The 26,302-nt window shown below is 37.3% G+C and overlaps 1 protein-coding gene across 7 annotated transcripts in view; it reads right to left on the reverse strand.

Moving 5' to 3' along the window:
• Window positions 1-26,302, reverse strand: part of LOC131428131 (protein PALS2) — a 109,620-nt gene that overhangs the window by 8,158 nt on the left and 75,160 nt on the right. For 6 of the 7 annotated variants that reach the window (XM_058591816.1, XM_058591818.1, XM_058591819.1 and 3 more), the window contains one exon: window positions 10,392-11,063. In XM_058591816.1, the coding sequence (XP_058447799.1) occupies window positions 10,392-11,063 (672 nt within the window). The remainder of the gene's footprint in view (window positions 1-10,391; window positions 11,064-26,302) is intronic. The other variant, XM_058591817.1, reaches the window with a different exon arrangement.

Genomic DNA, 26,302 nt, shown 5'->3' on the forward strand with positions numbered 1-26,302 from the left:
CCTAGATAGCCGTGTAGTGTCGGTAGCGGTTTCCCAACTGCTAAGAATAACGCTACGGTCCACCTGTACCGGTGGTATAAGTCCACCAAACAGGTAAGCCGTGTGGCATCCGGCGGAATTATTTTTTACCAAGAATTGATCCACTGGTTTCCTATTCCATGTCGTAAAAGGCCACAAAAATAGGAACTCCTAAGTCAAGGTGTATTTCCGTGCCGATGGCTGAATGGCTGAATGGCTGCAGGAGGTTAAACATTGCAGTCGTGAACGGAATATCTTGGGTTTTTCCCTTACTGGATACACGCAATGCTTAGCAATCAACTTCTTTGATCATCGCTTCGGCGGGCCAGAGATTAGAAAGCTGAGTGTCTGTGGGTGTCCTCAAGGTGGTGTACTATCCCCACTTTTATGGAACCTAGTCGTTGATAGTTTGTTAAGGAAACTTAATAACCTTGGATTTCCGACTTATGGTTTTGCCGACGATTATCATATATTGATGACCGGTATAAGCATTAACACTCTCTTTGATTTAATGCAGCAAGCCCTGCGATCTGTTGAACAATGGTGTTGTCAGGTTTGGATTATCTGTAAATCCGGGCAAAACATCAATGGTGCTTTTCACTCATCGTAGGATAATTACAGGAGCTCGTCCGTTGCAGTTCTTTGGTTCAGGGGTCACTGTGGTCGATCAAGTTAAATACGTCGGGGTTATTCTTGACTCAAAACTGAATTGGTCTGCTCACATTGATTTCAGGATTAAAAGAGCTTGCATGGCTTTCGGCCAATGCAGACGAGCTTTTGGAAAATCATGGGGACTCAAACCCAGATATATTCATTGGATCTACACAACTATCGTTAGACCAATTTTAGCATATGGATGTCTTGTATGGTGGCAGAAAGGAGAAGTCGCGACAGTTCAGTCAAAGCTAAATCATCTCCAAAGGATGGTCCTAATGGCGATGACAGGAGCATTCACGACAACTCCTACTGCTGCTCTAGAGGCGCTACTGTGCATTAAACCACTACATGTGTTCCTAAAACAAGAAGCATTATCTTGTGCATACCGTCTTAGGGTTACAGGGCTTTGGAACAGTAACCCATTAGAATATGCTACCAGTCACACTCGCTTGTGGTCTCAAATGGTTACGTGGGATGAGTATTTACTCGCTCCTAGTGACCTAGCTCTCACATGCAGTTTTCCTTTTAAAACATTCAAAGTGAGCTATCCTCTTCGTTAGGAATGATTGTCTGGTTGTCTGGAACGACAACTTGATGAACACATAGTTTGTTTTACGGACGGTTCTCTGTTGAATGGTCGTGCTGGTGCTGGTATCTACTGTCGTGAAATAGGCTGGAGCAGTCTCATTCACTTGGTAGATACTGTACTGTGTTCCAAGCAGAAATCTACGCAATTCTGTGTGGAGTACAATCGGCACTTCAGCAGAGGATCTGTGGTAAACGTATTTATTTTTGTTCCGACAGTCAGGCAGCCTTAAAAGCACTCAGTTCGAATGACTCACGGTCGAATCTAGTGATCGCATGTCGAACTCAAATTGAAGACCTCAGCATTTCAAATGCTGTTTACTTCTTATGGGTACCCGGCCATTCTGGTATTACTGGAAATGAATGGGCTGATGAGTTGGCTAGAGCTGGTGCAACGAATGATTTCGTTGGTCCTGAACCAGCTTTACCACTTTCAACTAGTTGGATAAAGCACAAGATACGTTCTTGGGCTGCATCCAAACATGCCAGCTACTGGCGCAGCTTGCAAACTTGCGCTCAGACAAAAGCATTTCTACCAGATTTAGATCTGAAAATGTCAAAGTGTCTACTGCATTTCTCCAAGTATCATTGATGTGTTCTGGTCAGAGCTCTGACTGGACATTGCAAACTCAATTATCACATGGCTACTATTCAACGTGCTGAGTATTATTCGTGTGATTTGTGTGAATGCGATTGTGGTACTTCATATCATCTGATATGTAACTGTCCCGCATTGACGCAGCTACGTATCCGGGTTTTTGGTTCTCCATACATGGTTGAGTCTGTGTATGCGGAGCTAAAATTGAAGGATATTCTCTCGTTTCTCACCCAATGTGGTAAGGAGCTATAGTCAGAAGGGTTCATCGTTCTTCCTGGAGTGAATGAATCCCTTCTGTATTCACCTTAAATAGGGTTTAGCAGATTGTTTGGCATCCTTTAGGGGGTACCGAATTTACTTCTGCTCGTACATACTGCGAGTCGTTCTGCATTCTTCCGGGAGTGCAGAATGGTGTCGCTTTTGTAAGATCTCTAAATCCTCTCGGGGGTTGGAGGTTTTATTAACAGCAGACTGTTCGGGACCTCGTAGAGGTTCAGAATTTCCTTCTGCTTCCACTAAATGTGATCCTCAGCAGATTGTTCAGCATCCCTTATGGGTGCAGAATTTACTTCTGCTTTTATGTGTTTTTGTGTCGTCAATTTTTCCCATCCTCCTAGTCCAACCCTTACCATTTCCTTTCAATCCTTCCCTCTTATATATCGGGAAAATGATGTTAAAAACAAATTGATGGCAAGGCACAAATCTCCAAATATCAAGGGGAACGTGCCATTTGAGCCAATTTGTTCTGATTCCTGATTCCTGATACATTTTTCAATACGCATTTTATTTCAAAATGGAGAATAAAATTAAAAGAAAATAACAATCAGACAATTTATTCTCATCATCTCAGAATATTTTCTTACTTTTTCGATAAGTGTTTTTACCGTTCTCACAGGTTATGCATTCACTGTGAAAACCGATTTTTGAACCGAGGCCCGGAGGGTTCGTCGAATACGCGAAATCTCTGTATGTGCGTATGTGTGTGTATGTATGTATGTAACAATTTCTTCGCTCACTTTTCTCGGTAATGGCTGTACCAATTTTAATAAACTTATATTCAAATGAAATGTCTTGTAGTCCCATACAAAGTTCCTGAGCTTTATTCGAATCCGACTTCCGATTCGAATCCGAATCCGGTTCCGGAATCACAGAGTATATTCTTCCATGAAAATAATCGTGGTCAGAAAATGCGTATTTCATTCAAAACTCGTAACACGAATTTTCTACCCGTGGTATCACTTTTAACATTCCTAATCAAGTGATGTGATGGATTGCTTAGTTGTTTAAAAGAAGAACTACTTAAAATGTTTACTTGATTAATTTAATGATTAGGATTTAGTTGTGTTTTCAGCCACCGGCTGACAGAGAATTGACAACATTCCGTGAGCTGGCATAAATCGAAAAATAAATTCGACTATAAATTTGAAACCATTGGATGGTGAAAAATCAGAAAAATTACCCTGTTCAGCCACTTTGTTTAATTTGCTTCACAGATATAGCAACAAAGCCTGAATTGATCCACCTAAATAATAAAAACAAACAATTTTTTAAAGAAAAAATGCAAAATCATTTCGCGTTTTGTTACAAAAGTATTTGCAAGCAAGATTTCAACATGAAGTTTGATTTAATTCACACGTTTTATTTTCACGCAGTCTGTTTGAGTGAATTCTCAAACACGAAATTAAACTTGGAGTAATGAAACTGCCTAGAGAAGACATTATTTTCAGCATCGTCCTTCTTCAAAAACGCAATAATTTAATTATGAATTAAAATGATTCCGAATAATTAAATTAATCTTTAATGAGAATTCACTGTATGCTTATCACTATTCTGCTATACAAAGGCAATTGAGACATTGGTTAAAGTAAAACGTGCTTAATCCACCTAGCAGTGAGATGATATCTTTTTTTATCAGTCCGCATGTGTTTTATGCGTAAATAATCTTCAATGTTTGTAGTTTTTATGAAATATTTTTAATGACCGTCGTTTTAAATGACAGTTTGAAATTTCAATCACTCATTATCTTGTAATTTGGAACTAAAAGATGAATCGACGATAGAAATTATATGAAATCTTAAAATTATTCCTTTCAATCTAAACGTGTGACAATCAATTAAGCATTTAATGAAATGTAGAAGTGAGTTCTTCTTTGAATTTTTTGTAATTATTTATTATACTTCCACAAACGGTATTCAGAGACCAGCACAACCAGAAATAATTCGTATGACCATGACTTAGTATGACGAATAAATTGAAATAGTTTTTAGGCCAATTTTCAAATTTTTTTGGCATCGCCATCATCAATGACGATTTGAATTTTGAAAACTCATCACTCTGTAATTTCAAAATTTGAGGTCGGAATCGGATTATATTCACCAATTTTGTATGCGACCATAAGTTTATTTTAATTTGAATTAATGTTTATTAAATTCGTTTTGACTTTGTTTTAGCTTCACTATTCCCGATACTTTTGGACACAGAATTCAAAAATCAATGCAGCCGAAGTCAGTTAAATTCGCCTAATGTATAGTAAACTATTTCATCAGATTTGATATTTTTGAAAATCAGTGCACGGAGAACCCGCAGATCACAAAATTACAATATTGCAATTGTTGTTTTACACCCTGGTTGTTTCAACTAAAACGTTGTTGATTTAACTAACATATATGTTGACTTTGTCATAAACATTCAGGTAACCGAAATTGTTGTATTCAAATGCTGTCACTTGGCGAAGAACGAAGATAGCAAAACGCATGAAACGTTTCATTGCTTGTTTGTGGTGCGTGTCTTTGTTGGGTGTCGTTGCTAAGTTGCCAGCACGATAAATCAAAAATGACAGATTAGTTAAAACAACAGTCGATTAGTTGTACTAAATTTTAACCAATCAAAATCAGAAAAACAACTAATATTTTAGTTGTTTTGCGATCGCTGGCTTTTCCGTGTGTAGCTATCTTAGAGAAATCGTAGTGCGTTCCAAATAAAATTTTTGGGTATCTTCCAGGAACGAAAACCAAATACCGGTTAAAACTGAAATGAGTTTATTTGGTCATGGACTCTAAAAATCTGTGAACCCGATAAACCCGATAAGTTTATGTGAATTTTTTTCGCTTATCACCCTGTATCTCCTGAACCGGAAGTCGGATCTGGTTAAAAACGAAGCAGTTTTTATGGGATCTTAAGACCTTTCATTTGAATATTAAATGGACGAAATCGATTCAGCCATTTACGAGCAAAATGAGCGAAATTATTTTAATTCCATTACTTATATCATCCTGTAGTTCCGGAACCAGAAGTCGGATCCAAATGAAACCTTATATGGGAGCATGAGACTGTTCATATGAGTCTAAGTTTGTAGAAACCTGTTAAACTATCTCCGAGGGAAATTAATGAAATTCTTTTTTACGCACAAACTTGCTTATCTCGACGAACTTCTTTGAATGGAATAAGGGTGTAAGAAGTTGTGTTCTCCCAGCAATTATTGTTGCAAGCAGTATAAATCAATATAAATATGAAATTGTTTTGAATTTGAAAATACTGCCATCTTTCAAATACATGTCATGTTCGAACGATTATGTTGCCAAAAACGAGCCGTGTTAAAATCGAAACGTCATGAAAAATGGGTGTGCTGTGCATAGTCTTTTAGGTGAGATCTCGATCTCTATGTTGACAACACACATACAGACATACACACGGATATTTACTAAGTTGGTCGAGCTGAATCGATTGGTATATGACACTTTGCCCTCCGGGCCGCGGAAATTTTTTTCAAGTTTGAGCGAATTCTATACCTATTTTTTATATTTATAAAAAAAGTTAAAAAGCTAGTAATGTATTAGGTAAGAAGAACGTGAATAAGAATAAAACTGACATGCTTCTTTCACACTGCTGATTATAGATAAACGTTCGCATTAGTTGATTGATTGGGCAATGTTGCAACTTTTACTGGTTCACTTCCGCGATTTGTGAAATTTATCCGATGTTTAAACCTATTAATTATGTTTTGCTATCATTCGTTTATCCAACCCAGAACCAAAGTTTTGGATATTCAGGAACTAGAACTGAAATAAATAACTAAATTCTGAACGGTTCCGAATTCAATTGTAAAATTCAGATTCGGAATCCAAATTAAGAACCCAGCTTATGAATTTAGTTTCAATGTTCTGGAATTGAACTCATTTTTAGATTCGAATTTAATTTTGGACTTAAATTCCGAACTTGAATTAAGAAACTGAATTCAGTTCTAAAATTTATTAGCTCCACGGAACGACCGAAATTAGCTCTGCGCCTAATTCGTATTACTGTTTTTGAATTAGTTGATTTTAAAAACAAAATTTCCAAAATAACTATAAAATTAGTTAAAATTAAGAATTAACTTGCTGAAAAAACTCCTATTTTTAGAGAATGTGTTTAGTTGGCGAATATCCTGGACACAAACCAGCAATATTTCAATCCAGTACGAAATTCTCATTGACAACTAATTTTGTTATTAAAATCAGAAAATTTGTTTCTATTTATCTATCACCATCATTGCTGAAGGCCAGCACAAAGAAAACAAACATGAGATTGGTTTTATTAACAAGTTTATTAGCCAAAAACTCATGAGAAGTGTCAAATCAAAACAATCCATTGAAAAGCTAGAAAGGGCAGTCTTGTTGAAACTGCTTGCAAATTGTTTTGATGTTTTTCGCATGTGCTACGATATATCCATGTATAAATTTCTAAACCGATATGTAAAAATGACGTGAACTCTCAGTGGAAAGTGTATTTATTCATAATTTGTGCGCATTTGTTTTTACGCGGAACAGTGAAGTGAGTTTCGAAAATTGCACTCTAATTGTATATCAAATGATGTTTTTTGTATCTTTCAACCTTCCGGGCTACGCCGTCTGGTGTATTATTTGTATTCGGTTTTTGTTTTCCGAGTGCTCAAAATTTACAGTGAAAGAGTCGATTTCGCGAATGAAGAAAGCAGCGATTTAGAAGAAAAATTTTCAAAAAGAAGTTTATGTTTCGTTTATGTCTTTTTCTCCAATACAACATCGTATTTATACCCGCCAATATAGAAAAGACAACCGCGACTGAAATTCTTTTCGGTAGTAGTGTGCCACCTAGTTATGTTGGTTGGAAACAATGTTTAATTTCTCTAATTCAACTAAAAAAATAGTTGAATGGAAATGAAGTGTGCCTTAGCTAAGAAATGACAGCACGTTTAATTGGTGAATTCAACTAAAAAAATAGCCATTTCAACTTATATTTTATTATTATTAAGAGAATGAGAATAAAAAATTCTGAATTAGCAAAAGTAAGATTTTTTTAGTTGTCTCAAAAAAATCTAACTAAAATCAGAAAATTAACTAATTTTTTCGCCAAAATGTTGATTTCTGTCTTTCCGTGTCCAAAGTTCTTTTTTTTTTTTTTTTTTTTTTTTTTTTTTTTTTTTGCTTCAATTATAGAGGCTTTAACATCTTAGGTCATTCGCCTCTTCGGACCAGAAAATCTTTCTGACCCTATGTGCGGGGTTGGGAATCGAACCCAGGCGGGCTGCGTGAAAGGCATCGACTATCCCATCACGCTATACCCGTCCAAGTTCTGAATTCTAGAAATATGTTACGAAACTGAATGTAGAAAGTAAATACTGCAACTGAATTCAGGAATTAAATTAGTGTAGAGAAGTTAGTTATGAAGTTCTGGTTCGCAGTTCAGTTCTAAAATTTGTTCCAGAATCCAGATTTAGCATTCATATCTTGAATTATGTTTCAGAATTCTGAAGTTGAATCAGAAATTCGGATACGAATTCCGAACTTAAATTAGGCCACTAGAATCAGTTCCAAAATCTTGTCAAGAAACCAGTTCCAAAAATCTAGTTCCAGAGTCTAGAATTAGGATTCAGTTCCACTGTCTTATTTTTAATTTCAATCATTTTCCCTTTCTGAGCAGCCTAGATAGCCGTGTAGTGTCGGTAGCGGTTTCCCAACTGGCTAAAAATAATGCTACGGTCCACCTGTACCGGTGGTATAAGTCCACCAAACAGGTAAGCCGTGTGGCATCCGGCGAAATTATTTTCTACCAAGAATTGATCCACTGGTTTCCTGTTCCATGTCGTGAAAAGCCACAAAAATAGTAACTCCTATGAGAAGGTGTATTTCCGTGCCGAGAACTGAATGGCTGCAGGAGGTTAAACAATGCAGTCGTGAACGGAATATCTTGGAACCTAGTCGCTGATGGTTTGTTAAGGAAACTTAATAACCTTGGATTTCCGACTTATGATTTTGCCGACGATTATCATATATTGATGACCGGTATAAGCATTACTACTCTCTTTGATTTAATGCAGCAAGCCCTGCGATCTGTTCAACAATGGTGTTGTCAGGTTAGATTATCTGTAAATCCGGGCAAAACAACAATAGTGCTTTTCACTTATCGTAGGATAGTCACAGGAGCTCGTCCGTTACAGTTCTTCGATTCAGAGGTCACTGTGGTTGGTCAAGTTAAATACGTCGGGGTTATTCTTGATTCAAAACTGAATTGGTCTGCTCACATTGACTTCAGGATTAAAAAAGCTTGCGAGGCTTTCGTCCAATGCAGACGAGCTTTTGGAGAGTCATGGAGACTCAAACCCAGATACATTCATTGGATCTACACAACTATTGTTAGACCAATTTTAGCATATGGTTGTCTTGTATGGTGGCAGAAAGGAGAAATTGAGACAGTTTTTTCAAAGCTAAATCATCTCCAAAGGATGCTCCTAATAGCGATGACAGGAGCATTCACGACAATTCCTACTGCTGCTCTAGAGGCGCTACTGTGCATTAAACCAATACATGTACTCCTAAAACAAGAAGCATTATCTTGTGCATACCGTCTTAAGGTTACAGGGCTTTGGAACAGTAACCCTATAGACTATGCAACTAGCTACACTCGCTTGTGGTCTCAAATGGTTACCTGGGATGAGTATTTACTCGCTCCTAGTGACCTAACTCTCACATGCAGTTTTCCTTTCAAATCATTCAATGTGAGCTATCTTCTTCGTGAGGAATGGTTGTCTGGTTGTCTGGTTGTTTGGAACGACAACTTGATGAACACATAGTTTGTTATGCGGACGGTTCTCTGTTGAATGGTCGTGCTGGTACTGGTGTCTACTGTCGTAAAATGAGGCTAGAGCAGTCTCATTCACTTGGTAAATACTGTACTGTGTTCGAAGCAGAAATCTACGCGATTCTGTGTGGAATACAATGTGGCAATGATGAATTGGCTAGAGCTGGTGCAACGAATGATTTCGTTGGTCCGGAACCAGCTTTACTACTTTTCACTAGTTGGATAAAGCACAAGATTCGTTCTTGGGCTGCATACAAACAAAAGGATATTCTCTCGTTTCTCACCCAATGTGATAAGGAGCTATAGTCAGAAGGGTTCATTGTTCTTCTTGTAGTGAATAAATCCTTTCTGTATTAACCTTAAATAGGGTTTAGCAGGTTGTTTGGCATCCTTTATGGGGTACCGAATATACTTCTGCTCGTACATACTGCGAATCGTTCTGCATTTTTCCGGGAGTGCAGAATGGTGTCACTTTTGTAAGATCTCCAAATCCTCTCGGAGGTTGGATGTTTTATTAACAGTAGACTGTTCGGGACCTCGCAGAGGTTAAGAATTTACTTCTGCTTCCACTAAATGTGATTCCCAACAGATTGTTCGGCATCCCCTAGAGGTGCAGAGTTTACTTCTGCTTTTATGTGTTTTTGTGTCGTCAATTTTTCCCATCCTCCTAGTCCAACCCTTACCATTTCTTTTCAATCCTTCCCTCTTATATATCGGGAAAATGATGCTAAAAACAAATTGATGGCAAGGCACAAATCTCCAAATAACAAGGGGAACGTGCCATTTGAGCCAATTTGTTCTGATTCCTGATTCCACTGTCTTATTTTTAACTTGTGAACCTGTATTCTGGAACTAAATTCGGGTGGACTAGAATCCAGGTTCTGAACTAAGTTCAAAATTTTCGACCATGATTTACCTTTTATACTCTAGCAGCGAAGGGGACACAAGCATGATGAGTTTTCCTCATTGTGCCCAAAAGTTTGAGAAAATTTTATTTTTGGGTAATTTATGGTTGTCTAACATTGTTGAAAATTTCAATCATAAACTGCTGATCATATTTCTGATGGCATGGGTAAAGAATTATGTTGTTGCGATTAGGACAACTTGAGATATTGACGATAAAATAGAAATCGCGTAAAATTATGGTCATTACACAATTTCATCCAATTCATATTTTAAATCTGTACTCTAGATTTCAAAGAAAATCTACACAGAAAGTTTTTATTGACCTCACCGTTCTAAGCAGCGGTAATTAACAAATATTTCTAAATCAGCTGTGACTAAACAAGCGAGCGAAACTAAAAACACTTCAACAAAACAAAATCAATGAACTTCTTACTACGGTTAAGCACTAAAATTTCCTACCGCTACTCTGAAGCACTCTAAGCCAAGAAGCTACAAAAGAAAGCGAAAATATAAAATGAAACACTCCACTTACCGTCAGTTTCTTCCCCGGCTCTAAATTTTTCCCATTCTTTACCTGTCCACCGCTCATAGTGATGCGGGCGGATTTCATCTCCTCCTCTAAGCTCGGTCCGATCTTCAACGTGACGGATTCCTTCGCCCGGGAGATTTCAGTCTGTAGCTCCTCGGGCGTGGTCACCGACACTCCGTTCACTTCCAGTATCACATCACCTGCATGCAGCAAGCCCTGCCGATCGATCATTCCACCGGCAATGATTCGAGCGACCACCAGCTGGTCGTGCTCATCGACCTCAACGGTCAAACCGAGCGGTTCATTCGGATTTCTCCGGATCCCGACCATTTTGATCGTTTCACCGGGCATCCCGTTTCCGGCCGTGTTTACTGCGGTTACCAATGAACTATCGATCTCGGAGTTGTTGCTACTGCCAGGAGAACCCGGTATATGTTTGCTACTACTACTGCTACCGTTGGTGTGGTGTTTTAGCTTCTCGACAATGAGTTCGCCAATTTCGTCGTGCGATTCGACGAGCGCCCGGAAGTGCGGATATCGGAATATTCGGGCTAGTTCACGAGCATGGGGATTCCGCGAAAGGCTGCATCGATCGATCACTTCCCGTACCAGTGAAATGTTGTTCAGCCGAATCGGTATCAACGGTGGCGACGCCTCCTCTAGTTTATCTTGTATCTGCAAAAGGGAAAGAAACGAACAATCAATTTAATAGGCGTAATTATAATAGGTCAATGTGTCGCAATAACCTAAATAATACTCAAGCTATGAGCACATCGTCGAGTTGATACATAATACCAGAAGTTTTTCTACTTGAAAAATGTTTGAAAACGAAATTGAGAAATTGAGTGTGTGTGCTGTAATTGATGCTATTAATGACTAGAGCACAAGTGTTTAAGCAATGCTTGAAGTGTGCTAATCGTTGACACAGTAGAACACAAAATGCTGACACTTCATAAGATCCAACTAGGTATAGATGTATAGATGCCAACAACACAACTGTTCCCTTCACGTCTTCACTCCATTACTCATACCGTTCGTCGACAAGATCGTGTATTGACTATTCTGCAAGTGGCTGGAAACAAGTGCGATGATTCACGCTCCAGGAATCGCACGGTTCTGGAGCGCTGTTACGATGCTATGTGATAGAGAGGTTAGAATGACTTCAATTGAACACGATCCGGTCGTGATAATTCCATTCAACTACCGTACGACCTTTGAATGCGAACGGAAACCAAATGAATAAGGTGACAGCTTCGTAGCTATAAAGAATGTTTGTTATACAGCTGGTGCTATTTATTTGTGACATACGAAACTGAAGGAATATTTCGCAAAATTTCACAACACATCTAAAATCTGTACATTACTATCAAATTCACAGAGCGATGCCACCCATTATTATGATTATTGTGACGAACAAGCCGCACCGAAACCACACCAAGCGGGAATGTATATTTTGCCTGTTTTCAGCCCGTGATACGTCAACTAACGCGTGTGAATTTATTTTGTTTTCATTAAGTCAACAAATAAAGCGGTCTCAATTTTCGCTAATACTTTCAACAATGCCTCGCTTAGTGATAGTTGGTTGTGTTTTGGTTGGGTATAAACTTGTTGAAGTTTTTTTTTATTTGAAAGATATTTTATTCAGGCCTATTTGCGTACAAGCTTTACGTGGCCGATTAAGCTGAGTTTTTAGATAATTTTTTTTTGTATTGGATCTCGTTATCACCCTTTTTATAGGGGGAGAGGAGCTTCCATTTTCCTCCTGCGAGGAATGAGGGGCAGTTTGTTCGTGGTTCGTCTCGTCATCCATTGCCGTGGTATTGTTGTTGATTTCGTTGCTAGTTGCTGTAGATGCGCCTTGTTGTACATTGTTTGCAGTTGCTGGTTGGTTGGATGGTAAGCTGTTAACTGCAGCTGGTGTACTTTGTTCTATAGAGGTTACGTTGGATGGTTTCGTTGAAGGGGATACTTCCCTGTTGTTGGTGACTGTCACAGGTGTACTGGGGTTGCTTGGGGTTGGTGTAAAGGAAGCACCGTTGTCCCTTGGTATAGTTGTCTCCTTTTCCGTTTTATCACATGGCTTACCGTAGTGAACAGCTTTTTGGCAATATTGATATGTGGCCATCTAATTGTCATAGGTAACAAGTGATTTGCACGGTATTCTTGTATCCTGACCGAATGTCACATAAGAAGGTATAGACCTCCTCAAGCGCATGCGTAACAAACGTACACCATTTAGAATACCGGGGAAAACATTCTTCCAGTTTTCTTTTTCGATAGAGAGAATCTCTCCGTATTAGGACATAGTTGCGCGAATATAAGGATCGGGGACGCATGAAGGTAGATCATGCACACGCACTTCTATAGCACTATCTTCCATATATACTGGAATGTTGTACTTGATATTTTGATGCTCCACATAGTGCACATTATTATTGTCTTTAGCGAATTGAATTGCATCCAACTCTTTATAGAACTGGATATAAACAACATTATTGGTCTTATTGCATTGAAGCAAATGCACACGTTTAATGTCAAGATACATTTGCTCCTTAAGCAAACCTTCAAGTTCTCGTATCGAATTTTGCACTGTTTGAAGTCAACAATAATTGTATTCTTTCGTACCGACGGTAGCTTTTGTTCGTTTGGTTCACTCATTTTCGAGATCGTTATATTGTTCACTACACAATACTGTACTTGATTTCTTCTGTCCCGAACGTAAGCGGTTTTGGTTTATCGACTGACTTGGTTGAGATGTACGAGCGAACTGAACTTGTTGAAGTTGAATTAGTATGTATTGATGAATCGAATAGGAAAAGTAAAAAACTGCATTTACTAATTTTTCATTAAATGATTAAGCATATTAAAAGCATATTCCTTCAATTAAAGGTAAATCCAAATATTGATTAAGAGAGGAAATATCTCTTAGTTAGTAACCTAAACCATTACAATAGCTAAAAAAACCCACCTAGTTTGATACATGTATCAAATATTTAATTCATATCCGAAGTTTGAAAATTGGGTTCCGAACGTATTCATGGTTAACGGATGAGAGCAGGTGTCAATCTTCTATGCATTTATAATTCATTCGCTTAGAACTCCTAATAGAAGCATGTTTTTTGTCCATTTATTTAATTCCGGCTTCAACCTTTCGGAAAACGTTTAAAGAAACTTTTAGAATTCAATGGAAATAACACTGTTTATTTCATTAAGTTGTAGCAAACGCACCTGTTTTAGATATAGGTACATTTGTTTCATGAAACAAAGTTTGAGTTTCTTGCAACAAAGGTAAAAATCAAGACCGTTTGATATCATCAACGACGATATTTTTTCGTGCCGCCGACGCTTTTCACATTTAGAATTTGTATGACAATTACAATAGTCGCAAAATTCACTGTCATGCCCGTTTGACCCCAAATTCCTCTTTCTATCTTTCTTATATAGAAAGGTATTGCAATCACTGTGGAAACCGGCTTTTGACCGGGGCCCGGATGGTTGAGTGTCATATACCATTCAATTCTGTTCGTCGAGTACGCATACTATAGCGGATTCCTGAATATTATACGAATCCGATTTCCGGTTCCGGAATAATGGTATAAAGTGTGAAAAAACTTGTTAATATAAGGGCACGAACATTTCTCGAAGATGGCTGAACCGATTTTCACAAACTTAGATTTAAATAAAATTTATTACATTCCCACACAAAATTCCTAAATTTTGTTTGGATATGACTTCCGGTTTCGGAGTTACGGGGTAAAATGTGCAAAAATCGAAATATGTGTACTAATTTCTCTCATAGATGGCGTAACCGATTTGTACAAACTGAGATTCAAATGAATTGTCTTATAGCCCTTCACAAAATTTCCAAATTTTATTTGGATTTGACTTCCGGTTCCAGAATTATAAGGTGATTAGTGTAAAAATTCTAATTTCAAATTACTTACTCGCTTTTCTCAAAGATGTCGTAATGACGATTTTAACAAACTTAGATTCAAATAAATGGTCTTATCGGCCTCAAAACTACTTCAACCGGTAGTCATTATCAGTAAGCGATCAACTAAACCGATTCCGGTTGTTCTTTCAAGAATCGAAGAAAATAATTAGTAAACTGTAATATAAATTATAGTATGATTGATATGAGGAAGTTATCATTACACCACTAGGTGGATCAAAAAGGTTTTTTTTTTCTTACCTTAATTCGAAAAACTGACTGTAAATCTCTGAAAAATACTTGAAGTAATTAATGTCAGAGACATAACTGCGAGATTGACGTAGGACTGCATTCAGGATGTGTATAGATATCAACTAATTTGACCGTTTAAGATTTTGTAGTCCTGAAAAGGTTTCGTTTGTATTCTAGGAAACGACCGAACCCGAGGGGTTTCCCCCCTACTTCTCTCTTTCGGCGGCCCTGTATATCTCAATATTTCAGTGAAAGAAACTATCAAAATGCTGTCTGGCTTTTAGAAGGGCCAAATGGTGAAATTCTCTAAGATATTAAACACTTTTGTGTTTTTACTTCCAATTTGCAAAGAAATAATCTTAATAGCTTGAACGGGCTAGATCAAATTTTAAACCATTAGATTAGGACTGAGTTTGTTTAATGTTCCCCGCCGTTGTCCACTTTTCATTGTATTTTTCTCCAATAAAAAACGACCAACAGCTGGATGACGCAATCGCTCTTGATTGAAGCGCAACTCACATGTTCACAGAAGAACTAGTTGTTAATGATTTATTAATTTTAGTTGATTTGACGTAAAGCCGCCATAACTAAGTTTAGTTTTTGCAATGACTGAGCGGAAACATATATGAGAGAAGCCAAACGAATAAAAAACTAACATAAAAGATGATTTATTGAAAAAAGATACGCTCAGAGACAGGACTCGAACCTGCGTTCTTGAGCATTCCGTGCATACGCGCTACCATTTCGCCACTAGAAAATAGGTATAAAGCGAGAAGACTAGTGTTTGATGGACAGAGAAGATGTTTGGATGTAAGGTATCGGTCGGGTGACGGCCAGTACGTAAACCATGTTCGATGTACGTTCTACTATGTCTGACTGGCGTTTTAGAGTGTCTATAACAAGACTCATAGTGACGAAATGGTAACGCGTATGCACGGAATGCATAAGAAAGCAGGTTCGAGTCGTGTCTCTGAGCGTATCTTTTCCCAATAAATCATTTTTTCATTCATTTGACTTCTCCAATTATAAATTCTCGCTCAGTCGTTGCAAAAACTGAACTAGTTGTTGTTTTTCTGCATTTATGATTGAGAAACGGAGCTTCATATTCGCCATTGACTGAAGCACCAGTTGAATAATGCAGGATATAGTTCCACTGTCTTGACGTAGATGGCGCTCTGTGCACTCAATGTGCTTCCGTTCCTGGATTATCTAGACTAAAGCTGGCAAACGTGCAACAAGGTCTATTTTTTCTTTATTTAAGCAATGTTTACGTAATAAACGTGGTATTAACAACAATTTTACACCCTCATCCATTCATTTCGTGAGAGAATTAGAGAAAAAACTCATACAGGAAAAAAGTTTTTGTGAAATCAAATCATAATTAAGTAGTAATTTCGTTACACTTTCGTGTTGTGAAATTTTGAAAATGCACCCAGGTGAGTATAGTAAAGAAAGACGTAGTCCTACGTCAAAATGAATTCGACTAATCTAAAGGTACTACTGACATTTTCATAAGTTTTATAAATGGAACAGTACGACCGCAAATTATTGTATTCTGTTTTACTTCAAATCTTCTTTTTCCAAGAATTTCCAAAAACAATCTACTGATCGGTGCTTGGGCTAATTATGGTAGACCATCCCATGAATATTCTAAACTTATAAAATGGTAAAACGGGTTGAACGGGCTAGTGCTGCCATTTCCATTGTATGTAGTTGAATCGATGAAGTTTTATACGTAATATGGACCAGTATTGAAAGATCTTATTAGATCTGCTTAAGAAAAAATGAGGTAAAACTGTACAACGAATCTCTTGCTATCATTGAAACTATACGCAAACGATTTATTAGACTTTTTCATATCAGAAACATTCTATCTGACCTTCTGCAAGAACTTCGGTTTTATGTCATATAGTTCAACTTGAATGCAATCCCGTACAAAAAAAAATAACTTGCGATAAGATGAACACGATAGCGTTTCGTGCGGTCCTTCTAAATACGTGGAATCGAATTTACTGTAGGGATGTCCGATACCGAGTCGATACTTTGAGGTATCGATACTTTCTTTCAGGAATCGGGTATTTTTAGTATCGATATCGCATCAGAGCGATACTGTTAGTATCGATACTTTTGGTCTCAATACTTACAGTATCGCAACAGATTGAAGTCAATTCCTATTACAATTATAGACGCTTTAACCTTAGGGACCTCTTCGGGCCAGAACAACTTTCTAACCCTATGTGCGAGGTTGGGAATCGAACCCAGGGGGGCTGCGTGAAAGAAACGCTGTACCTATTCAAATGAAACATTTTTATTTCTTCGGCTTCGACGAAGCGCCAAGATCTCGCATGTATTGGTATGACGTGGACTAGCCGTCGTTGAAATTCGTTCTCGACAATTTCGCTTTGTCCAACAGGTGCACTGAAAGAAAATGCAATGTACAACTCTCAGAGGGTTCAAAGGTTATGACATGTAAATTGTTGAGAAAACAAGTGAAATGTGAAATTAACCGAAAGTAACGTGCGGACAGTTTTTGACGTGGACCAAATGTCGCGAAAAGCGAAGTGCAAGGAATATGCGTATACTGGTGGCAAAACAAATTTATGCACAGCAAAAAAAAAGAATTGTAACAATCTTATCAAAAGCAATAATTTTCTTTTTTCAAAATATATAGATAAATCACACTTTCTTACATCGAAACAATGTATTGAGTAGATTACATCAGTTTGAATGAAGACTTCGACGATTCTGGTAGGAAATTATGTTCACTACTGATGTACAGCGTTTACGATATAATATCACAACAATCTTGATGTCGATCTAAGGGTTGTAATATTACACGAAAAGATGCATAATTTCCCATCAGAATCGTCTAAGTATTCAGTCAAGCGGATGTAATTCACGAAATACGTTGTTTCAAAGTAATAACGTGGGACTTATCTGCGATATTTCTTGAAAACTGAAAATTATTGCATTTGATGTTCAATACTTCATGACTTTATGACTTTATGACTTCATGACTTTATGAGAGGCGGTAGCAATTATCAACCCTGAACTTGATATCTTGATATCTTGGCTTTAATTAACATTTGAAACTGAGATTTCTCTGTCTGTTTTGATGTCAGATTCAGTTAAATTAGCCCTGAAGTTAATGGCATGACAAATTTTATCGCTTTTTGGCAAATAATTTTTTGTACTATCCAGGATATGATTCTACATAGTAAAAACAATAAATTTGTTCATAGGGATATTTCTCCTAAAAGTAGTGTTCTCAAAACATTAGGCATGCAATTTAAAAATCATATATTTTTGTGGAAAAAATAGGCTAAACCCCTAAATGACAAATACCTGTATCGATCAGTATAAGTCCGAAAAACGTTCCAGGTAAAAATTTCAAATATCTTCAGACAGGGTTGCAAAAGTCTGTAAATTCGAAGAAATGTCTGCGCTCTTCAATTTCTCTATAAAGATTCTGGCTTGGACGACAAAAAAAAACGCGGATATTTCATAATTCTGTTAATTTTGGCGAAAGTCTGCGACAAACACTCGAATTTTCAAAGTCCGCAAAAAAAATCTGCAAAAGAAATCTGCATATTTGCAGACAAATCTTCAGACCTGGCATCTCTTATTAAAACACTGTACTAAAAGTGTGCACTGTTGAGTCTAAGAGAAAACATTAAGAATATAAAACTAATCCCCAAATGATCATTCCACAGTTATACGTTTTGAATGCCTAACTAGTCTTTTCTGGATTTCGTGCTGAATTTAGTTTAGAATATTTTTAGAAGCTGGAACCAACACTTCACTTCACAACAATAGATCAGTTCCTAACACACATCAGCTTGCGACTCAATTTCAGAAGTCAGATGCCATTGAAGACGGTAAAATAAAGGTAATCGAGGTAATCGACTCACTTTCAAGCATACTAGGGAGGGACCTTATTAACCTCTCGATTACAACAGAATGGCTAAGAAAAATGATATCTTATCTCAACCTAACTAGATAGATTGCATGGATGTAAATTATTGCAAATCCAGAGAAGGGTTTTTTGCGAAAAAAAAATTCTAATTAAAAATGAAATGAAATGAAAAGTTTTCAAGAAAAACTTGAGTTTAAAGTAGCTTGAAAATTCGCGTTAGGATCATTTCGCAGAAAGGTTCACGTATCCGAATCGTACAATTGTCCTAATATCGTATTGGAGTTGATTAAAAATTAAATTTGAATTTTATTTTAAAGAACGGATAAATTTATTTTACCCGCGCCTAATTCAGAAAGAATACTCTCTTGACTAAATTACTGCTCTTATAAGCCAGTTGTCATATGTTCGAATCCCGGAAGGATTCTTAGTGTCAGTTAGATCGTAGTAGAATGGCTGTATGATTCTGTACGCAAAGAATGTAATGCCATGACTTTACGCTTTTTATTCCATATAACAATCAATCAAATTGAACCATACAGAAGAGAGTAAATCATTACTATGCGTGTCCATTTTACCGCGAGCACTCAACAAAATTACCAGTGAAAATGTATACGAACAGCTCTATATAAACGAACAAAACATTTCCAACAACTTTCCGATTACAATTTATGTGATTGAAAAAATTCACCGTTGCATACTTTAACTTCGAATTCGCCCCTCATATCCGGGTATGATTTAGACATTCAGATATGGGAAAAACCTCCATTTGCAAAATTAAATTTCCTCCCTCGAACAAAGTTTGCGTGTTTAACCTCATTTTAAAGGGAATTATCGGTCTACAATTTTTCACTGCGGAGGAAGTGTAGATGTAGTGTTTACCGATATGAGAAACAAGAAATACCTTTGCCATCTGCTGAGTAAAATTGATTTCGTTATTTTTCACAGAACGTGTTTGCCATACAACTTCGAACTCCTTTTTATAAGGGATGACAAGAGTTCTGTACAATAGAAGCAAACGTTCAATTGGGCAACTCTAATGACACTGCTGTGAACACAACTCACAAATGTCAGTGTCATATGTGACATCCAGTTTCACATTTTAATCATTTTTCACTCCGAATCTAAATTCTATCTAGATCTTGACGCTATGAAATTAATACTTCATTACTGCGGCCATTCTTCTTGAAGCTAAAAGTTCCCACAAAAGTAGAACCAGGCATCCTCCGGCAACCGGAAACCCCCTCTTGAAATAAGGAAGAACCAAATTAAGACAATTAATCACTTGAAACGAAATTGTTCCAGCATTCATCCCTTCGAAATAGGCAGAATTTATTATGCTGTTCTTTGCTTCGAAAGCGAACCCGAAATACGCCTGTGAGTGATGGGATAAAGCCGGAATAAAGCAATCGCAAGAAGACAAAGTTTTGATCTTGGCCAGCCAGACCCCGGGTCGCTCTTTATTAACACCTTTCTGGTTCAACAAGTTTGTTCCTTTATTCCTTTCTCTCTCTCTCTCTCTCTCTCTCTCTCTCTCGAAAAATTCCAATGCCACACCGACACAATTATCGCCGAGTCATCATCAGTCATGGTTGTCCGAAGGGTGGCTGCCAAGTGGAAATAATTACTGGATTATTAAGGATAGAAATTGAGCAATTTTGTACGCGAAAGTGTCATTCATTGAAATCTGATGCCTTTAAAAATTTATTTAACGATTTCATAACTTCGATAAAGAGTTTACTTTTGGGTACTTGTGTTTAAATATAAAGGGTTTCAACTCGTTTGAAGCCGTGTCGTTCCCTAAACAAGAAAGTGATCAATTGATCATTGCAATTCGGTATCTGAATCAATAAAACAATGCATCTTAAGCCACCTAGTGGTGTGCCAATATCTTTCTCTAGTCATTAATATTACACTCTAATCATAGAGCTAATATGAGAAACAAGATGAAGCCATGTTAGTCCAAATCGTCTGAGACATTTCCGAGAAAATTGAGCGTATAGAAAACAGTGTGGTTTGTCGGTTACGTTACTTCTGCTACTGTAGCTTCCGGACCGAACGTGCTACTTGATCTCCATATTTGAACAATGACCCAAACGAGCCTAAGAATGAAAATTGATATCGGTATAGAGATCTCCGGATAGAATAATCTTCAAAACACACTTAGACATTTTTCGTGAAAAGGGTCATTGAACCGAAAGGGTAATTGCTCCGATGAAGGAATTCAACAAAACAAAATCCTTCAACTGAGAATATCGTCCGGAGCATAAGTATAGCTTTGACTCACTTATCTCAAAGATGGTTAAACAATGGTTTCACAAATTTAGATTTAAATGAAAGATCTTATTGTCCCATACATAGTTCCTGGATTTCATTTGGATCCGATTTCCCGTTCAGGAGTTATAGGGTAATATGCACCAACAATGTGAAAACAATGTCACTCACTTTTCTCGGAGATGGCTGAACCGTATTGTATTAAAAGGTCTTAAGATGACATAAGAATATTCCAATTTTTATTCGAATCAAAACCTTTGCTCCGGAAGTAGAGTCTTTCGAGAATATTTTTTTCATAAGCTACCTCTTTATATAGGCTAGTGAATTTCTCTAGTTTGCAGACCATGAGAGTCTGTAACCAAATAGAACATTGATGACTTACTACATTTGATCCAAGTCCGACTACCGGTACATTTTTTCCAAAATTCAAATCCTCATAAAAAATCGTAAAAAATTGTGTATTAGTTTATGGTTTAATGAATTGAATGTCACTATGCCGATATTCAGCTCTTGGCTCCAGAAGTGCCAAAAATAGTTATTAAATGTAACGAAACGGAAAATCAATTTGAAAAGTTCAATCAAGAGAACATTCTTTCTGAATTAAACACGGAGAAATGAATTTATCCGTTATTCAACTATCATCTTTCATTTTTCTTTCTTTTAATTCAATTTCAATACAATATCAGGATCGATTTGGTGAAATGCTTCCTGCAAAAGACATGGAAAGTGGGAAATAACCTCACGACAATCGCGATCTCCAGATGCCAACCTGATTTAAAATGTTTGTCACACCGAATTCAAGAAATTTAGCAGCGTCTGCCCAACGACTACCCGAAAAATCTAGTCAAATGTTGACCCAGACAGTGTAAGGCTATTGTCAAAAATAATTACAATTACACTACCTCTTGTTATTTCAAAACTCCGGTGAAAACGTTTAGAAGAAATACATTTTATGAAAAAAAAACAACCCTTTTCAAAGACGTTAACTGTACTAAAACGCCATTTTACAGTGTCTATTGATGATAAAACTTGTTCAATTCGAACAGCTAAGTTAAAAATTTCAAACAAATTTATTCTCATACGATTTGATTTTCATAAGATCACATAAACCAGTGAGATTTTCTCTTTGTTTACTTTCTCTTTTGTTAATAGCTCCTTAATTTGCACGTGTACTTACAAAATATTCGTGTAGAATGAAAGACAATATTTTCATGTTTCTAACAGTATCAAATATATAACATTCGTAATGAGTGTATCGATAAAGAGTTAGCAACATTCAAACAGTTATTACTCTGAAATGGCTTTATTTTTTGCAGCGTGTTTTGCGATGACATGTTCGTTTACATGTCAATAACAGCTGCGCAATCGATTGGTTGCGGTACGGTTTATCGTTTCAATGATAAGTCGAATTGATCCGGAAACGCGAAAGAAAATTCTGCACACTTGGTGCTCAGAAAGTGGTGTCACGTACAACGAAATTGCAAAACGGGTGAAAGTGCACCACACCAGTGTCAAAAATATTATCGAGAAGTTCGGTAAGACCCTTTCCATGAAGGATTTGCCCCGATCCGGTAGGGTCCCAGCCAGCCCAGCCGGGACTTAAAAGTGGTTGAGTAAATCAGGAAAAACCCATCGGCGTCGACGCGGGATTTGGCTAAGCAGTTCAACACCAGCATCGGGATGATTCAACGGATCAAAGTTCGGAACTACAAGAAACAGAAGGTGCCGCAAAAGTCCCTGGTACAGCAAGTTCAGGCCAAAACAAGAGCGCGAAAACTGTATAACCGGATTCTACAGAATAAAGACGGATGCATCCTGATCGACGACGAAACCTATGCCAAGGAAGACTCTCGAGCGCTGCCCGGACCGCAATATTATACGAAATCGGTGTACCAGGACCTGGACGACGCTGACACCATGGTGGCGATGGAAAAGTTTGGGCAGAAGGTGTTGGTCTGGCTCCTCCTCTCTTCTGGCCGGATTTGGCTTCAGCCCACTACGCCAACTCCGTTCTACAGTGGTTGTCAAAAAATACAAAAGTACAATTCGTGGAAAAGGACATCAACCCACCGAACTGCCCGGATCTTCGGCCAATTGAAAGGTATTGGTCAAGCGGCACTTTCGGAAGGAAGGTACAGTATCCCAAAACATGCAGGAGTTAAAAGAAACTGGACAGCTGCCACCAGGAAAGTCACAAAAAAAAACTGTGCAGAATTTAATGAAGAATGTCAAGTCTAAAGTGCGAGCGTTTCACAGAAACTAGGATTTTCTTCAATATAATCATTGAAATGCATAAAAATGTAATTTTTCTACAATATATCGAAAACTGATGTCAAAATATGTTTTTCAATAATCAACGTTGCTAACTACTTATCGATACACTCCTTAAAATAACGCAGATAAAGTCGAAACAGAAAGTAAACAATGAGAAACTCTCAATTGTTTTTGGCCCATTTTAAATGTTGACGTCGAAATATGAATATCGGTTGAAATTATATTTCATTCATTTAAAAGTTTTCGCATTACAAAAAAACGGAACCGGGCATTTCGACCACAGCTTATGGTTAGCATTATGCACTAAAAATATCGCAACGAACACAAGTCGATTTTATCGGACATTCGATTGTGAGCATTCGTTATGTAGATGAGATTTTCGGTAATTTTATTGAAAAAGGCTGTGAATTTTCAAGACACTTTTTTTATTACACAAGAAGTGTAACGTCTAAACTACCGTCTCGAACGAAACAACGTTAACTTTACGTCTGCTCAGCGGATTATGTTGATCTGGGGGTTTGCGTCAGCAGTTCAACATAATCTGCTGACGCACTGATGAGTCGAAGACGAAAAGTAAACATATGAAAATGGTTTTTGTGCGCCTAGCCTAAATTTGGGGGTAAAAAACTTTTTCCCTTAAAATTACCACTTCTCGAATAGTTTGAATATCTGGTTAAAATCTGACAGTTGAGTTGTCATTCTCTTCGTTGTTCTGCTTGAAAGCATGGTTGTTTTTGACAGAGTGTTAGTTATTTTCAGATACTGAAAAGTTTTACAAAAAAGTACTTGTGCGTAATTTGTTTTTATTTATATTATCTGTAAGAGGAAACAAAAAGTGAAATTATATTGTCCTTAAAAGCAGGTCTTTCTTATGTTCTCTTTATTGCAATTATTGTACTAGGTACTTGAGACCATTTTATTTTCAGTGTATAGTGGTTTTAAATTTCGTATCAGGACTTTCAGAATCGATCGGTGAGTCGGCAAAATGTCCGCATGGTTTTCGTATGTTCACAGTTTTGCTCTTAAAAATACCTTTATTTATCCACCTAGTGGTGTAATGATGCCTTTCTCACATAACTCATGGTTTCATAAATATTAATAAAACATTTAACAAAACACTTTTATTTAAATCCTGAATAAGAACAAACATGTTTGTTTTAGTATGCACTAGCATAACCTTCCTATTTTCAAAAGTTTTGATCCAAATTTATTGGAGTTCTTTTGCATTTTCACTCTACATGACGGTATAAATTCTAAACACATTTCACCCTGTTGTTCCGGCACCGGAAGTCATATCCAAACATAAGTCATTATCAGTGTATGGGACCATAAAACTTTTTATTTGGATCTAAGTTTTAGAAAATCTACTCGCCAACTCGCCACTCGAAACAATTTTGAGCTAAATTTAGAAGCATTTTTCCTTCTTTGCAAAATCGCTCTAACCAACAGGTTGCAAATTCATACACCCATAAACCTGTTTTTTCGGAACCGAAAATCGGATCCGGACCAAATTCTACACTTTTTAATGGATACAAAATTTCTTTCGAATCTAAGTTTATGAAAATCGATCAAGCTGTTTCAGAGGAATTTGAGTGATTTCCGGTTTGGAGTATACGATCACTTTTTACGGTACTTCCGGAACCGGGAACAAAGATCCGGTATACAAAAAATCAATGTATTATAATTGTATTAAGTTAAATAAATAAATATTAACTACCGAAACCAGTTCAATTGAAGAATTATACGGCTAGTTGAAAGTATTTTAGAGGATTTTTCGGTGTCATGTAAAAAATCACGCTCTTGAAAGTGACATTTTTATACCGGAACCGGATGCCGTATCTGAATTAAATTTGATAGGGTTCTATGGGATTGTAAGACTTTTCATTTAATCCTAAGCTTGTGCAAATTGGGTCTTAGAGAAAATCGAGTGCACTTTTCTTTAATTTTCTGCACATTTTACGTCGCTACCCTGGAACCGCATGACGGATCCTGATTAGATTCAACAGCAGGCTATTGGAATATAGGGCCTTTCATTTGAGTCTGAGTTGAAGAAAATCGGTTATGATCTCTGAGAAAATCGAGTGCACTTGTTTTTCACTTTTTTCTGCACATTTGACCCTGTTAAAGCCTGTTCGCACTATACCGGGACGGGACCATCCGGGACTAGTTTTTTTCCAGCGCCGACGGTGCGAAAAACTCGGCGAGAAATATCGGCGGCAACCAAATTGATTTTATCCCGGATCCGAGATTCAAATGCATACACACGCCGGCAGCTGAGTCATCGCCGATGAGGAAAAAAACGTCCCGGATAGTCCCGGATGGTCCCGTCCCGGTCGTTCCGGTATAGTGCGAACAGGCTTTTACTCTCGAACCGAAAGAAAATCGAGTGCATATTTTTGTTACATACACCCATACATACACATACACACACACATTTTGCGTACTCGTCGAACTGAGTCGAATGCTATATAATACTTGCACCTCCGGGCCTTGAAACCATAAACAATTCAAAGGCCTGTCATCATCAGTATTTCTGAATAAGATGTTTATTTCGACCTAAGTAACAATGAGAGACTCTCTTTGTTTATTTTCTCTTTCGATTATTACCAAATATTCCTGCTTTTTTCGGTAATATCTTCAGTGCAGAATAAAAGATGAAAGCTTTAGTTATTATTATCGGTAAATAATTGGAGAGAAGGATTGCCAATTGAGTACCGCAATAATCGAAAGAGAAAGTAAACAAAGAGAATCTCTCATTGTTACTTAGTTCGAAATGTTCATTTTGTACAGATTTATCAACATTTTTGGTTCGATAGAAAGTTCATCACTTTATAATAACATTACACTTCTTGCAAATGGCAGTTTCAACAATTACTGACATTTCTAACACTTTTCTCATCTATGAATAATGAGATCGTAGTCTGTCAATTTAGGAGCAAACTTAAACCAAACGAGTACGTATTAATCGAAACCATGAAAATCATTTCTAATTTCCCGTATTTCATTCTACAGCATAACAACTCCAGAAAACATTGCTCTTGCATCTACTAAAACTAGAACATAAATTAGAGTCAACAAAAGGTTTCATCTTTCTTTTCCCAAATCCACAAACATTCACTTTTACCGCACTTTACCAACCAGCTCGGATTGGTTTCACCTTTACTTAGTGGCGGTGTAGGAAATAAACATTGTTTCATAAACCTGTCTGCCCTTTCCACTGCTTATTTCGATTTCATGCTAACCAGTCACGGTCATACTTTCTAAACTCGA

This window comes from Malaya genurostris, chromosome 2, assembly GCF_030247185.1.
Source record: "Malaya genurostris strain Urasoe2022 chromosome 2, Malgen_1.1, whole genome shotgun sequence".
NCBI classification, from domain to species: Eukaryota; Metazoa; Arthropoda; class Insecta; order Diptera; family Culicidae; genus Malaya; species Malaya genurostris.